At 34.1% G+C, this 13409-nt stretch overlaps 1 protein-coding gene across 3 annotated transcripts in view; it reads left to right on the top strand.

Moving 5' to 3' along the window:
* Nucleotides 1–13409, top strand: part of LOC105490456 (collagen type IV alpha 5 chain) — a 271513-nt gene that overhangs the window by 189820 nt on the left and 68284 nt on the right. For all 3 annotated transcript variants that reach the window (XR_011618460.1, XM_011756104.3, XM_024795626.2), the window contains 4 exons: nucleotides 164–313; nucleotides 1923–2021; nucleotides 3361–3450; nucleotides 3866–4005. Coding sequence is in view for 2 of the 3 variants with exons in the window: in XM_011756104.3 (XP_011754406.2) it covers nucleotides 164–313; nucleotides 1923–2021; nucleotides 3361–3450; nucleotides 3866–4005 (479 nt within the window). In the remaining variant the exon portion in view is untranslated. The remainder of the gene's footprint in view (nucleotides 1–163; nucleotides 314–1922; nucleotides 2022–3360; nucleotides 3451–3865; nucleotides 4006–13409) is intronic.

Genomic DNA, 13409 nt, shown 5'->3' with positions numbered 1-13409 from the left:
AATGTGTATGCACTCAAGTAATTCATAGAGTACATCCAAGGTGCATAAATGTTTTGAGTGGCCAGTGGCCTACTCAACTGTGAAACATATGAATAATCTTTATATGCATTAATCTTGGATGGATAAAATGGATATATTGTGTTTTCACACACATTGATTTTAGGTGATGATGGCTTGCAGGGTCAGCCAGGACTTCCTGGCCCTGCAGGAGAAAAAGGTAGTAAAGGAGAGCCTGGCCTTCCAGGCCCTCCTGGACCAATGGATCCAAATCTTCTGGGCTCAAAAGGAGAGAAGGGGGAACCTGGCTTACCAGGTGAGTGAATGAATTTATTTATGAATATTTTTCCTGGTGTATCTGAAGTTTAATTTTTAAATAGCATGGAAAGTGACTTATAATACAGAATTCACCAACAAAGGCACTTAAATGCATCAAATTTTGGTAATAAATATTAATTTTCACTTCATTGATACTGTTTCACCAATCAACTTTTGTTTGAGTATTTTCTTTGTAGTTTCCCTATCACGAGCTTTACCTAACCACTAGTGAGGTTTTAAAATAGACTTAGGCAACTAACTACTAGCTTTCTAAAAAGTAATACAGGAAAAGGATATATAGCCACAATCACTTGAAAAACAAATTTCAGTGTTTAGGAAATTTGCTAGTCCTTTCATTTTTTTCTTCTTAAAACCAGATGAGGATGAATGGTACATTGTTGTGCCACAGTATTTTGATATCCGTATCATACTTGGCTTTCAAATACAGTTCACTGTTATTCTATGTTGGCAGAATAAACAAGTATTGGACTATGAACAGCCAAGCTCAGCCCTGGGGGAAGTCAGTGAAAGTAGATCTAGGGAACAATTGTGTCCATATAGTTGTTTTATTAGAAACAAATACAGTGTAAAATATAATGTGGGGCTTTCAATTTTTGTTTTAAAAAAAACCTTTTCCTTTTTATAGAAGTCGTAAAATATGGATAAGCATAAATCATTATATAAAGCACTTAGCACCCAATCTATATAGAATAGCCTTTCAAGCAATATGGAATGTTAAAACTAGCTATATCTGTGTATCTGCAGCTTATAGTAAAGTTTGTGGCTCTTTTTATGTTCTATCCATCAATATTGTCAGTTCATGTGTATGTGTATGTGAGTGTACGCAGATGTTATCAGTTTCCCTATGAGCAGGATTTGTTGGGATTTTTCCTCAAAAAAGAATTAAAAATATTAATGCAGTGTTGTATGTAGTCAAGAAAGAGGCAGGGTCACCTAATTTTTTATGGTTGTTAAAATGAAATGACTTTCTTAGCTTACCCCTTGCAAGGCTTCTTTTCTGTTTCAATTATGCTTCCTGTATAATAGGGGCAGTAAACTATACTTGACCTCTACTATAGGCTTATTAAATATAGTCGGAATCTAAGAGATAACTAGAGATTATCTGTCCTTATTCCTTATTTCTTCATTTCCATTGTAAGAAAATGAGGCCCAACCTGTTGTTGGGTGGGGGGAGGGGGGAGGGATAGCATTAGGAGATATACCTAATGTAAATGATGAGTTAATGGGTGCAGCACACCAAAATGTCACATGTATACATATGTAACAAACCTGCGCGTTGTGCACATGTACCCTAGAACTTAAAGTATAATAAAAAAAAAAAAAAGAAAGAAAAGAAAAGAAAAGAAAATGAGGCCCAAAATAGGAAAGTTATTTCACTACTGAGTGCTCTGAATTTCTTGATGGTAGGTAACTAAAAAGTGAAGGATTTTAGTGTGAGTCCAGTGCTAATAGCCCATACTATATCATAATATCACCAGTTCCTCTAATTTACTTATAGTTTAACACTTGAGCAGCTTGCTTGGCCAAAGTTATTTCATGGATGAATAATATCATCCTAACTTGCCTCTTCTACTCATTCTTGGAAGGTATACCTGGAGTTTCAGGGCCAAAAGGTTATCAGGGCTTGCCTGGAGACCCAGGGCAACCTGGACTGAGTGGACAACCTGGATTACCAGGACCACCAGGTAAGTGTGATAGGCCATTTGTAGCAATTGCTTAGCTGACACTGAATTCTGGATAAATAATTATGTGTTTGTCATGTTTGAAGACGCTGTGGATTTGCTCATGGTAATAAGCTTGGGTAGCTACTGAAATATGGAGCTCACTTTTGGCAAAAATATTGCCCTTTGGCTCTAGTTTCAGCAGTCAAGATTTATAGGATATTTTGCCTTGATTATTCAGTTTCTTCTTTTTGTTGCAGCAGGGTATACACAGAATCAGAAGTGTGATCCAAATAAGGTGTTGTGTTTTGTTACATACATTGCAGAATATATAAATGAGACAATTATCTCATGAAGGCCTGAAGAATTCATCTTGTCCTGCTTTTTTTCTTTTTGCCTTTGGACAAGTCAGTCATTAAACCATGTAAAACAGATGGCTATTGATTCTATTTTTTCCAATTTCTAGGCATGAAAATTTCACAAATTCTCTTGGTAGTCAGTTACAGCATTATTCCTAATAAAACTCTTTCTTATTTCTTCTTCAGCCACTTTCTTTTAGTTTGTTTCCTAAGGAAATAAAGAGCAGCTGGTCCCCATTCTTACAAAGTCCCTTAAGTTCAGTTATTTGCTCTAGACTCCACACCACATGGCCTTGGTATAGTTGGAAAGAGAAACTCCCTTCCTATCTCTCCCTCACATCTTCTGCATTCTCTTTACCAAGTTGGAAGTCATTGTAAAGGAAAAAAATAAAATAAAGAAGGTTTAAGGCAATACTGTGGTCCTAGGAAAAAACCTAGATGACATCACAGAGCTCAAGCACTTATGTGCTAGGAAAAATGAACAAACAGAGCAGCCATGCCTGTTCAGGGTCACTACCCAGTATCTGTCCACCATCTCTAATCTCTCCCTGGCCTAATGTACTAAACTATATCATAACAGGTTACCACCTTTTCTCTTCCTGATCTCATATAATCAGGCTTTACATGAGAAGCCCATTTCTGAATCTTTTAAAAACAGACTTATTATATTCGATTTATCTGTGAAAATACATTAAGGGTAGTTGTACACATACAACAAATAGCACTTCAAGTGATTGGAATTGTTTTAGGGAAAGAAACAAGGTGTGCTGGTAACTTTTTAATTTTTTTTTAAGTTATATTAGGAGACCTCTATTACCATGGTTATATTGTAATATGTTCCCAAGGAGATGTTTTATGTTGGGTTCTATCTGTGGACCTTAATCATATATTAAAATTTAATCCATCTAATCCCATGTTTATATTTTAATGACTACCCATTCCGTGAAACCAGACAACCCCAAAATTGCTGCATTGTCTTAATTTTACCAATTTGACTTTTCTAGGTCCCAAAGGTAACCCTGGTCTCCCTGGACAGCCAGGTCTTATAGGACCTCCTGGACTTAAAGGAACCATCGGCGATATGGGTTTTCCAGGTGAGTGATGAAAATCTTCCAAATATTTAGTCCCATTAATGAAAGGTGGTTCAATATCTCTTTTTTTGTCAGAAAAGAGACTGGTGTTGATAGGATCAGACTGAAACAATATCTGAGGTAATCAGTGGGTAGAGCTCTATTGTAACACAAAGATTTAAAATGGGAATTAAGGGACAAAATTGTAGAAACCTTAAAAGTTAGAATTCACAAACATCTTCTCTCCAGCTATACCCCTTTTTATTTAAACTTCCTTTAAAAATAGGCTTTCACATAATTCTGTTTGTGAGTCTCATTATTATCTAACTCAGAGTTTGCGGAGCTTTTTAAAAATCTTTTTGCTTGGTCATATGCATCTTAGATAAGCCACAAGTAAAGCATATTTTATAAAATATTATATATTATCTATTTTCAACAGGGCCTCAGGGTGTGGAAGGGCCTCCTGGACCTCCTGGAGCTCCTGGACAGCCTGGCTCCCCAGGATTACCTGGACAGAAAGGAGACAAAGGTGATCCTGGTATTTCAAGCATTGGTCTTCCAGGTCTTCCTGGTCCAAAGGTAATCTTTGGCATATACTTTAGGCATATACTTGAGCAGATATGAAATTTTTTAATACTATACTCATTCCTAAGTTTTCATTAAACAAACTATAGAATGCCATATTATATTCTGAATAAGAGATTTATTCCTTTTCTTTTCTCTTAGTTGATAAGAAGATATGTTTTAGGGTTTGTGGCCAGTCCAAAGGAAGAACTTTCTGGTTTCTTTGTTTTTCTTTTATATTAATTTCTGGGTATACTTCAATAATCTCAATGCCTAGTTTTGTCTGATCTTGTTAGTCCATCCCTTTTTAGTGATGGAGTTGTTGGCCTTTGTCCCAATATTATTAACTAATTTGAAAAGACTTATAAACAAAGTGACAGTTAATGATAATGTAGTAGTATTCTTAACTGCATGTCTGAGATAGTCCTTTGAATACAGTTTTACAATTCCCTCTGCTTCTCTCTTCAATGTGAAAACTTTGGTAGTGTTTCTCAAGTAATCAAATTTAGAATTTGTTTCAGAGTCACTGGACTCAACAGGAATTTATTTGACAATTGTTTAGTTCCATGTCAAAAGGTAGTAACTCCTTAATCATATAGTCAGACCACAGACCTAAAGAGTATTAGAAAAGGAATTTTGGTACTCAGTTTTCATGGAAATAGTGAAAGTTCCCACTGATATAAGAATTTACTGAATTATATGTAAGATAATTTTTCTTTTAATATTATATAAAAATACTTTATTTTGATCATCTAATTGATCAGTGTCTTATAAAGAAATAATCAAGAGAAGTTTCTACATGTTCATTTCAGTTTAACAATGTAAAGTTTCTTGAAGTGAACTTTAATTTTCTCTGTTGTATTTTACCAGTGACATATGAATATATGATTTTACTAAAAATAATATAGACATATTGAGAGTAAGAGTGAAAATCTTCTTCATGCCCCATCCTCTTTTTACCATTCCTTTCCTCATAGAGGCCCACTGTCAATAGTTAATATATAAATTTGAATTCCTTGTTCTATACATTTATATATATGCATATAGAGTTTGGGGTTTTTTCTACACGTTGGATATATGTAGAATCATGGTGTGCATGTTATTCTATACCTTGCTTTATCACTTACCCCTTTTTATTTCTTTTTTCAATATATCTTAGACAATTTTCTTTGTCGTTGTACATTATATCTGTGGACATATATGTAGCTATTTATAATGTATAGTTTCATAAAAGTGAAATTGTTGGATCAAAGGATAAGTGCATTTAAATTTTTGGCTTTTTAAAACATTTATAATAATGTAACATATGAACTTGATTTAAAAAGTCTGCTTTTTACATGTTCACAAACCCCAACTCCCCAGTTCTTCTTCTCCAGGGTAACCACTTTTAGTAGTTTCTCATGCATTCTTTAAGAAAAGTTTTCTAAATGCATTTATATGCATGCATATACAATATTTCATCAATTTTAATACTCATTTTTTACATCCAAAAAATATCTGATGTTGGAATGCATCTTATTATGATGGAAAGCATATTACAATTAAAATTGTAAGTATTTTTTCCAAATTATTGATACATGAAATAACGCTGGACCTTCCAAATGTAGATGTTTTCTCATATATTAATTTATACACACAAAATTATACTTTACATCTGCTCTGTACCTAGCTGTCATCACTTAGTAAATCTTGACAAACTTTCTTTATCTGCCTATAAATGTATGCCTAATTATTTTTCATAATTATACAGTATTTTTCTGGGGGTTCACTATAAATAATTTAACTTATTTTGAATACTAAAATTATTTCTAGGTTCGTGATTACAAAAATATTTTGCACTGAAGATTCTTATCCATATTCTTACATACATATCTTAAGAATTTTTGGTAAATATTACGATACAATAAATTTGAGCAGTTGCTAGAACCCAGTATATATGTGCCTTTTCAATATCTGTATTTACTGCCAAATTTTCCAATTAATTAACTCTACACCTTTATACTTTCATGATTAGTATAAGAGATTTTCTCCTCATTCTACAGATATTGGGTGTTACCAACTTAAAATTTTTACCAATCTAATGGGTGAAAAGTAGTGTATCATTATTGTTTATATTTGAATTTTCCTGATTACAAGTGGGGTTTCAGATGTTTTTAATTCTTTTGTAAATTGTCTATTTATACTCTTTGCCTCACTTTTTTAGGAGAGGACTTGGTTATGTATTTCCTACTGATTTGTAAAAGTACATTATAAATAGTGAAGATGCATCCACTGTCTGTTATATTTGTTGCAAATATTTTCTCCCAGTCAGTTGTTTGTCTTATAGCATGTTTACAGTGCATTTCATTATGTAGATGTTTGAAATTTTTATGTAGGCAAATTATGTACTCATTTATTTATTCATTCACAATCTATCTATTGAGTATGTATGATATACCAGGTACTGTTTTAGGTGCCGGAGATACAGCCTGAACAAAACAGACAAACTTTCACTGCCTTCATGGAGCTTATATTTAGTCAAGGAGTCATACAATAAACAAAATAAATAAGTCTGTATTATGTTAGAACATGATAAATCTCATGATGAAAAGTAAAGCAAGACTTGATGATAGGAATTTCTGGAAATTGTTGTATTTTGAAATAGGTTACTAAGGGAAGATCTCTCTGATAAGATAGAGCAATGACCTCACTGCAGTAAGAGACTAAGTCATACAAAAACCCTGAGGTGTGAGCGTACCTGACATGTTTGAGAAACATAAATGAGGCCATTGTGTTAAACAGAATGAGTGAGGTGAAACTAAGCAGGAGATGAGATTAGATTGGTAATGGGGGAAGGATTATCTAGTGTCATATAGGTCATCATAGTAGGGGCTTTTTACTCCTGAGTGAATTGGGGAGCAAATGGAAAGAGTTAACATGATTGTACATTAATTTTAAGAACTATCACAACACTTGTTTTGGAAAGAGATCGTAGAGGAGCAAGGATGAAAGCAGGGAAACCAGTTATGATGATATTTAAATAATGCAGGCTAACAATGTTGATGGCTTAGATCAAGATAGTGGCAGGGGAATTGATAAGAAATGGACAGATTCTGAATATATTATATATGTCAAGCCAGGAAGATTTGTGTATTGAATATGAGAGAGAGGAATCAAGAATGACTCCAGTTTTTGTCCTGAGGAAATAGAATGCAGTTGCTATATACTAAAATAGAAAAACTTTGAAAAAAGCGGGTTTAGTGAGAAAGATCAGGAGCATAGTTTTTATTTTATTTTTATTTATTTATTTATTTACTTATTTATTTTATTATAGTTTAAGTTCTAGGGTTCATGTGCACAACGTGCAGGTTTGTTACATAGGTATACATGTGTCGTGTTGGTTTGCTGCACCCATTAACTCATCATTTACATTAGGTATTTCTCCTAATGCTACCCCTCCCCTATTCCCCCACCCCAGACAGGCCCCAGTGTGTGATGTTCCCCTTCCTGTGTCCAAGTCTTCTCATTGTTCAATTCCCACCTATGAGTGAGCGCATGTGGTGTTTGGTTTTCTGTCTTTGCGATAGTTTGCTCAGAATGATGGTTTCCAGCTGCATCCATGTCGCTACAAAGGACATGAACTCATCCTTTTTTATGGCTGCATAGTATTGCATGGTGTATATGTGCCATATTTTCTTAATCCAGTCTATCGTTGATGGATATTTGGGTTGGTTCCAAGTCTTTGCTATTGTGAATAGTGCCACAATAAACATACGTGTGCATGTGTCTTTATAGCAGCATGATTTATAATCCTTTGGGTATATACCAGGTAATGGGATGGCTGGGTCAAATGGTATTTCTAGTTCTAGATCCTTGAGGAATAGACCAATAATAGGCTCTGACATTAAGTCAATAATTAATAGCCTGCCAACCAAAAAAAAGTCCAGGACCAGATGGTTTCACAACCGAATTCTACCAGAAGTACAAACAGGAGCTGGTACCATTCCTTCTGAAACTATTCCAATCAATAGAAAAAGGGGGAATCCTCCCAAACTCATTTTTTGAGGCCAGCATCATCCTGATATAAAAGCCTGGCAGAGACACAACAAACAAAAGAGAATTTTAGACCAATATCCCTGATGAACATCGATGCGAAAATCCTCAGTAAAATACTGGCAAACCGAATCCAGCAGCACATCGAAAAGCTTATGCACCAAGATCAAGTTGGCTTCACCCCTGGGATGCAAGGCTGGTTCAACATACGCAAATAAATAAACGTAATCCATCATATAAACAGAACCAAAGACAAAAACCACATGATTATCTTAATAGATGCAGAAGAGGCCTTTGACAACATTCAACAGCCCTTCATGCTAAAAACTGCCAATAAACTAGGAATTGATGGAACGTATCTCAAAATAATAAGAGCTATTTATGACAAATCCAGAGCCAATATCATACTGAATGGGCAAAAACTGTAAGAATTCCCTTTGAAAACTAGCACAAGACAGGGATGCCCTCTCTCACCACTCCTATTCCACATAGTGTTGGAAGTTCTGGCCAGGGCAATTAGGCAAGAGAAAGAAATAAAGGGTGTTCAGTTAGGAAAAGAGGAAGTCAAATTGTTCCTGTTTGCAGATGACCTGATTGTTTATTTAGAAAACCCCATCATCTCGGCCCAAAATCTCCTTAATCTGATAAGCAACTTCAGCAAAGTCTCAGGATCATAGTTTTCTGATTGTTTATATTTTGTTGTTGAGACAGGAAATTCATCAATTGAGAGGGAGAGGGAGGAAGAGGTAAGGAAGGTTTGAGGCCTGTCACATAGATTTTAGGATTTTTTGGAAAAAAAAAATCTTCTACTTATGAAGACTTCTACATCCTGAGATTAGAAAAATAGATTTATATATTTCTTACAGGATTTTCATGGTTTTATTCTATACATTTGCATTTTAATGCATCTGAATTTTTCTGTGTGTTGTGTCAGGTGAGAAACTAACTTTATTTTTTTCCCCTAATAAATATCCAGTTGACTGAGCCTCATTTGTTACAAACTCAATTCTTTACTCACTGGTATAAAATTCTATTTAAATTTTTTTTTCCAAATTTGTTCATGAATTTTTTTTCTGGAATGAGTGAATTTTAACATTTTACGAATGGAACCAAAATTATCATAATAAATTGTCTCTAGATTTTTAATGGATGGTAGCAGAAAAATATGGTTTAATTGGTAAATGTCCAAAGTATATTCAACTCTACAAGCGAGAGGTTAGCTTTTAGTTTTTCTGTGTGACCTACAAGTATATTTCAGTAAGCGAATTTTACACTAAATTTGGAAACTTAACAAAGATGATATTGTAGAAATATTGTAAAGTAGGCTGTTGTTTCTTTCAGATGGTATTATTATACCTTAAAATAGTGACATGTTGAAAAAATAAGATTTTTTAGCTCAGTTCTATTAGGTACAGGTGATCTTTGCTTTGCACAGTTCTGATATGCACAAATTTCAGTTATCATTACTTAACACCAATCCACAACAGCATTGTTTAAATTTTAGTTGCTATGATATATTAGCTCTTCCATTTATAAATCACCATCTAAATAACAGATGTGCATTACAATCAGTGGACAGTAATTTCACTTCTTTCAAATTCTGTCACTAATTAGTAACCATGCATCTGTTCAGTTTATGCACTGACAGTAAAGCATTTAGTTGTGTCACCTCCTTGTCTCCCAGTGGTAAACCAATGTGACATTTTACAAAAATGGATAATCAAAAGAGAAAATTAGCCAACAAAGAAGAAACTGCAGCAAAAAAAAAAAAAAAAAAAAAAAAGGAAAGTGATAACACTGGAAGTAAGGTTTGAATCTAAAGTAAATGGGGTTATAGAAGAAATAGCCAACCATAGAAATGTAGACACTGCCACCATTTGAGAGGCTCTAGATATGCAGGAAGGAACTTAGTGAAGGCAAACTTATCAACATAAATTAGGAAAGGAGCACTGATGGAAAGGATGAAGATGTCACAGAGGAAGTGTTGCCATCACAAATTTCACATTAAAGGAACACTTGGAGATATTTTACAAGTTTGAAAGTATAAAGGTTAACGTGCCGGAAGCTGATCTCAGTTTAGAAACAGTGAGACAATTTCTGTGCCAAGGCATAGAAAAGATGTGTGCTCTGTATTGTAAGTTATATGAGAAGAAGGGAGACACTGTTCAAATTATAGTATTTCTTTTCATCTAAAATGAAAGGGCTGGAGTAGATGGTGTCTAAAATTTCTGGAATTCTAAAATATAATGACTCTATGGAACTATACGAATCTGTAATGTTCTTTTAATATAGTGTAATGATTCTAACCTTCATCACTCCTTTTTAAAATCTAATCATACTACAGATTCATCCCTTTCATAATCCCAGATGGCTTTTATGCTGAAATTGACAAGTGTATCCTAAAATTCATATGGAAGTGCAAGGAACCCAGAATAGTTAAAGAAATCTTGAAAAGAACAGATTTGGAGGACTCACTCTTCTGGATTTCAAAACTTACTACAACTATGATACCAGCACTGGATAGACATAGAGATTGATGGAATAGATAGAGTCCAGAAATACCCATACATTTTTGGTCAACTGATTTTCAACATAGGTACCAAAACAATTTAAAGGGGGTTAAAAATAGTCTTTTCAACAAATGATGCTGGAACATGGATGCAGCTGGAGGCCACTATCCTAAGCAAATTAATGCAGAAGCAGGAAACCAAATAGCACATGTTCTCACTTAAAGTTTGGAGGTAAGCATTGGGTATACATGGACACAAAGAAGGGAACAATTAATTCTAGGTATTCCAAAAAGGGGTAGGGAGTGGGGGAAGTGTCGACAAACCTATTGAGTACTATGTTCACTACTTGGGCAATGGGAACATTAGAAGCCCAAACATCAACATCACATAATATACCCATGTAACACACCTGCATACGTAACCCCTGGATCTAAAATAAGAAACAAAACAAAAATCAAATAATTCTGGGAAAAAAGGATACCTATCTGCAAAAGAATGAATCTGGACCCCTATCTCATACTGTATACAAATATTAACTCCAACTGTATTACTGACCTAAATATAAGAGCTAAACCATAAACATATTAGGATAAAAAAATGACTAAATTCTTGTGACTTTGCATTAGGTAATGGTTTCTTAGCGATGACACTAAAAGCACAAACTAAAGGAAAAATAAATTGGGCTATATTAAAATTCATTAGGTAATGGTTTCTTAGCTATGACACTAAAAGCATAAGCAACTAAAGAAAAAATAAATCGGGCTATATTAAAATTTAATATGTTTTCTGCTGCAAATGATACCATCAAGAAAGTGAAAAGACAGCACACAAGATGAAAGAAAATATTTGCAAATCATATACGAGATAAAGGATTTGTATAAAGAATATATAAAGAATTCTTATAATTCAACAGAAAGCAAATAACTCAGTTTTTAAAAGTGCACAAAGTGAATTGAACCTAACAAACATATACAAAATATTCTATCCAAGAAAAATGCAGAATATACATTTTTGCAACTGCACATGGAACATTCTCCAGAATAGACAATATATTAGGCCACAAAATAAGTCTTCATACACTTAAAAAGATTAAAACCACACAGCATGTATTTTTTAATCATGATAGAGTGAAATTAGAAATCAATGGCAGAAAGTAAACTGGAAAATCTACAAATGTGTTTAAATTAAACAAGATGCTCTTAACCAGTGAGGCAAAGAAGAAATCACAAGGGTAATTAGAAAATAGAATGTCTTGTCTTTTTTTTTTTTTTTTTTTTTTTTGACGGAATCTTATTCTGTTACCCAGGTTGGAATGCAGTGGCGTGATTGTGGCTCACTGCAACCTCTGCCTTCCAGGCTCAAGCAATTCTCATGCCTCAGCCTCCTGAGTAGCTGGGATTACAGATACACACCACCATGCTCAGCTAATTTTTTGTAGAGATGGGGTTTTGCCATGTTGGCCAGGTGGTCTTGAACTCCTGACCTCAAGCAATCCACCCTCCTTGGCCTCCCAAAGTGCTGGGATTACAGGCATGAGCCACCAAGTCTGGCAGAAAATATAATGAGACAAATGAAGATGAAACCACAACATACCAAAACTTACAGGATGCAGTGAAAGCAACTAAATGGGACATTAATAGCTGTAAATACTTACATTAGAGAAGAAACATCTCAAATAAAAAACGTAACTTTACATCTTAAAGAACTAGAAAAAGAAAAACTAAATCCAAAACTAGCAGAAAGAAAGAAATAATAAAGATTAGAGCAGACATATAAATAAAATACAGAACTAAAAAATCACAGATGAAGTCAACAAAACTAAAAGTTGTTTCTTCAAAAAGATAATAAAATAGAAAAAGTTTTAGTTAACTTGACTAAGAGAAAAAGAAAGAAGACTCAAATAACTAAAATCAGAAATAAAAGAGGAGACTTTACTACCAATCTTACAGAACTAAAAATATATGAGACTGCTATAAACAGGTGTTTGCTAACAAATTAGATAACCTGGATGCAATGTGCAAATTCCTAAAAAGGCAGAATCTACCAAGACTGAATCATAGAAGTAGATTATATGAATAGACCTAAATTGAGTAAGAAGATTGACTCAGTAATCAAAAACCTTCCAATAAAGAAAAGCTCAGGACCAGATGGCTACACTGGTGAATTCTACCAATCATTTTTTTTTTTTTTTTTTGGGGGGGGACAGGGTCTCACTATTTTGCCCATACTGGACGGAGGGCAGTGGTGCAGTTATGGCTCATTGCAGCCTTTTCCTTGTGGGCTCGAGTGATCTTCAGCCTCCCAAATATTTTCCAAGCAATTAAAGAAGGATTAACAGCATTTGTTTTCAAGGTCTTCCAAAAAATTGAAGAGGAAGGAACACTTCCAAACTCATTATATTATGCCTGGATTACCCTGATACCAAATCCAGACAAAGACACTACAATAAAAGAAAGCTACAGACCAAAATCCCTTATGAATATTGATGCAGAAAATCCTTAACAAAATACTAGCATACTGAATTCAATGGCATATTAAAAGGATTATATGCCATGGTCAAGAGAGATTTATTCCTGGGATGCAAGGACAGTTCAACATACAAAAATCATTAGTATAATACATTATCACACTAACAGAATGAAGTGTTTCTGTGCAGAAATACAGCTTCATTCCTCTTGGTAAAATACCTAGGATTGGAATTGCTGAGTCATATGATAACTCTTTATTTAACTTGTTGAGGCACTGTCAAATATTTTTTCACAGCAGCTGAATAATGTTTTATTTCAAAACATTTTACAAAGTTACAGTAATCAAAGCAATGTGGTGCTGACATAAAGATAGCAAATGGACCAATGTAATAGGGAGACCAGAGATAAA

The sequence above is a fragment of the Macaca nemestrina genome, chromosome X, assembly GCF_043159975.1.
Source record: "Macaca nemestrina isolate mMacNem1 chromosome X, mMacNem.hap1, whole genome shotgun sequence".
NCBI classification, from domain to species: Eukaryota; Metazoa; Chordata; class Mammalia; order Primates; family Cercopithecidae; genus Macaca; species Macaca nemestrina.
This window is presented reverse-complemented; position numbering and strand designations above follow the sequence as displayed.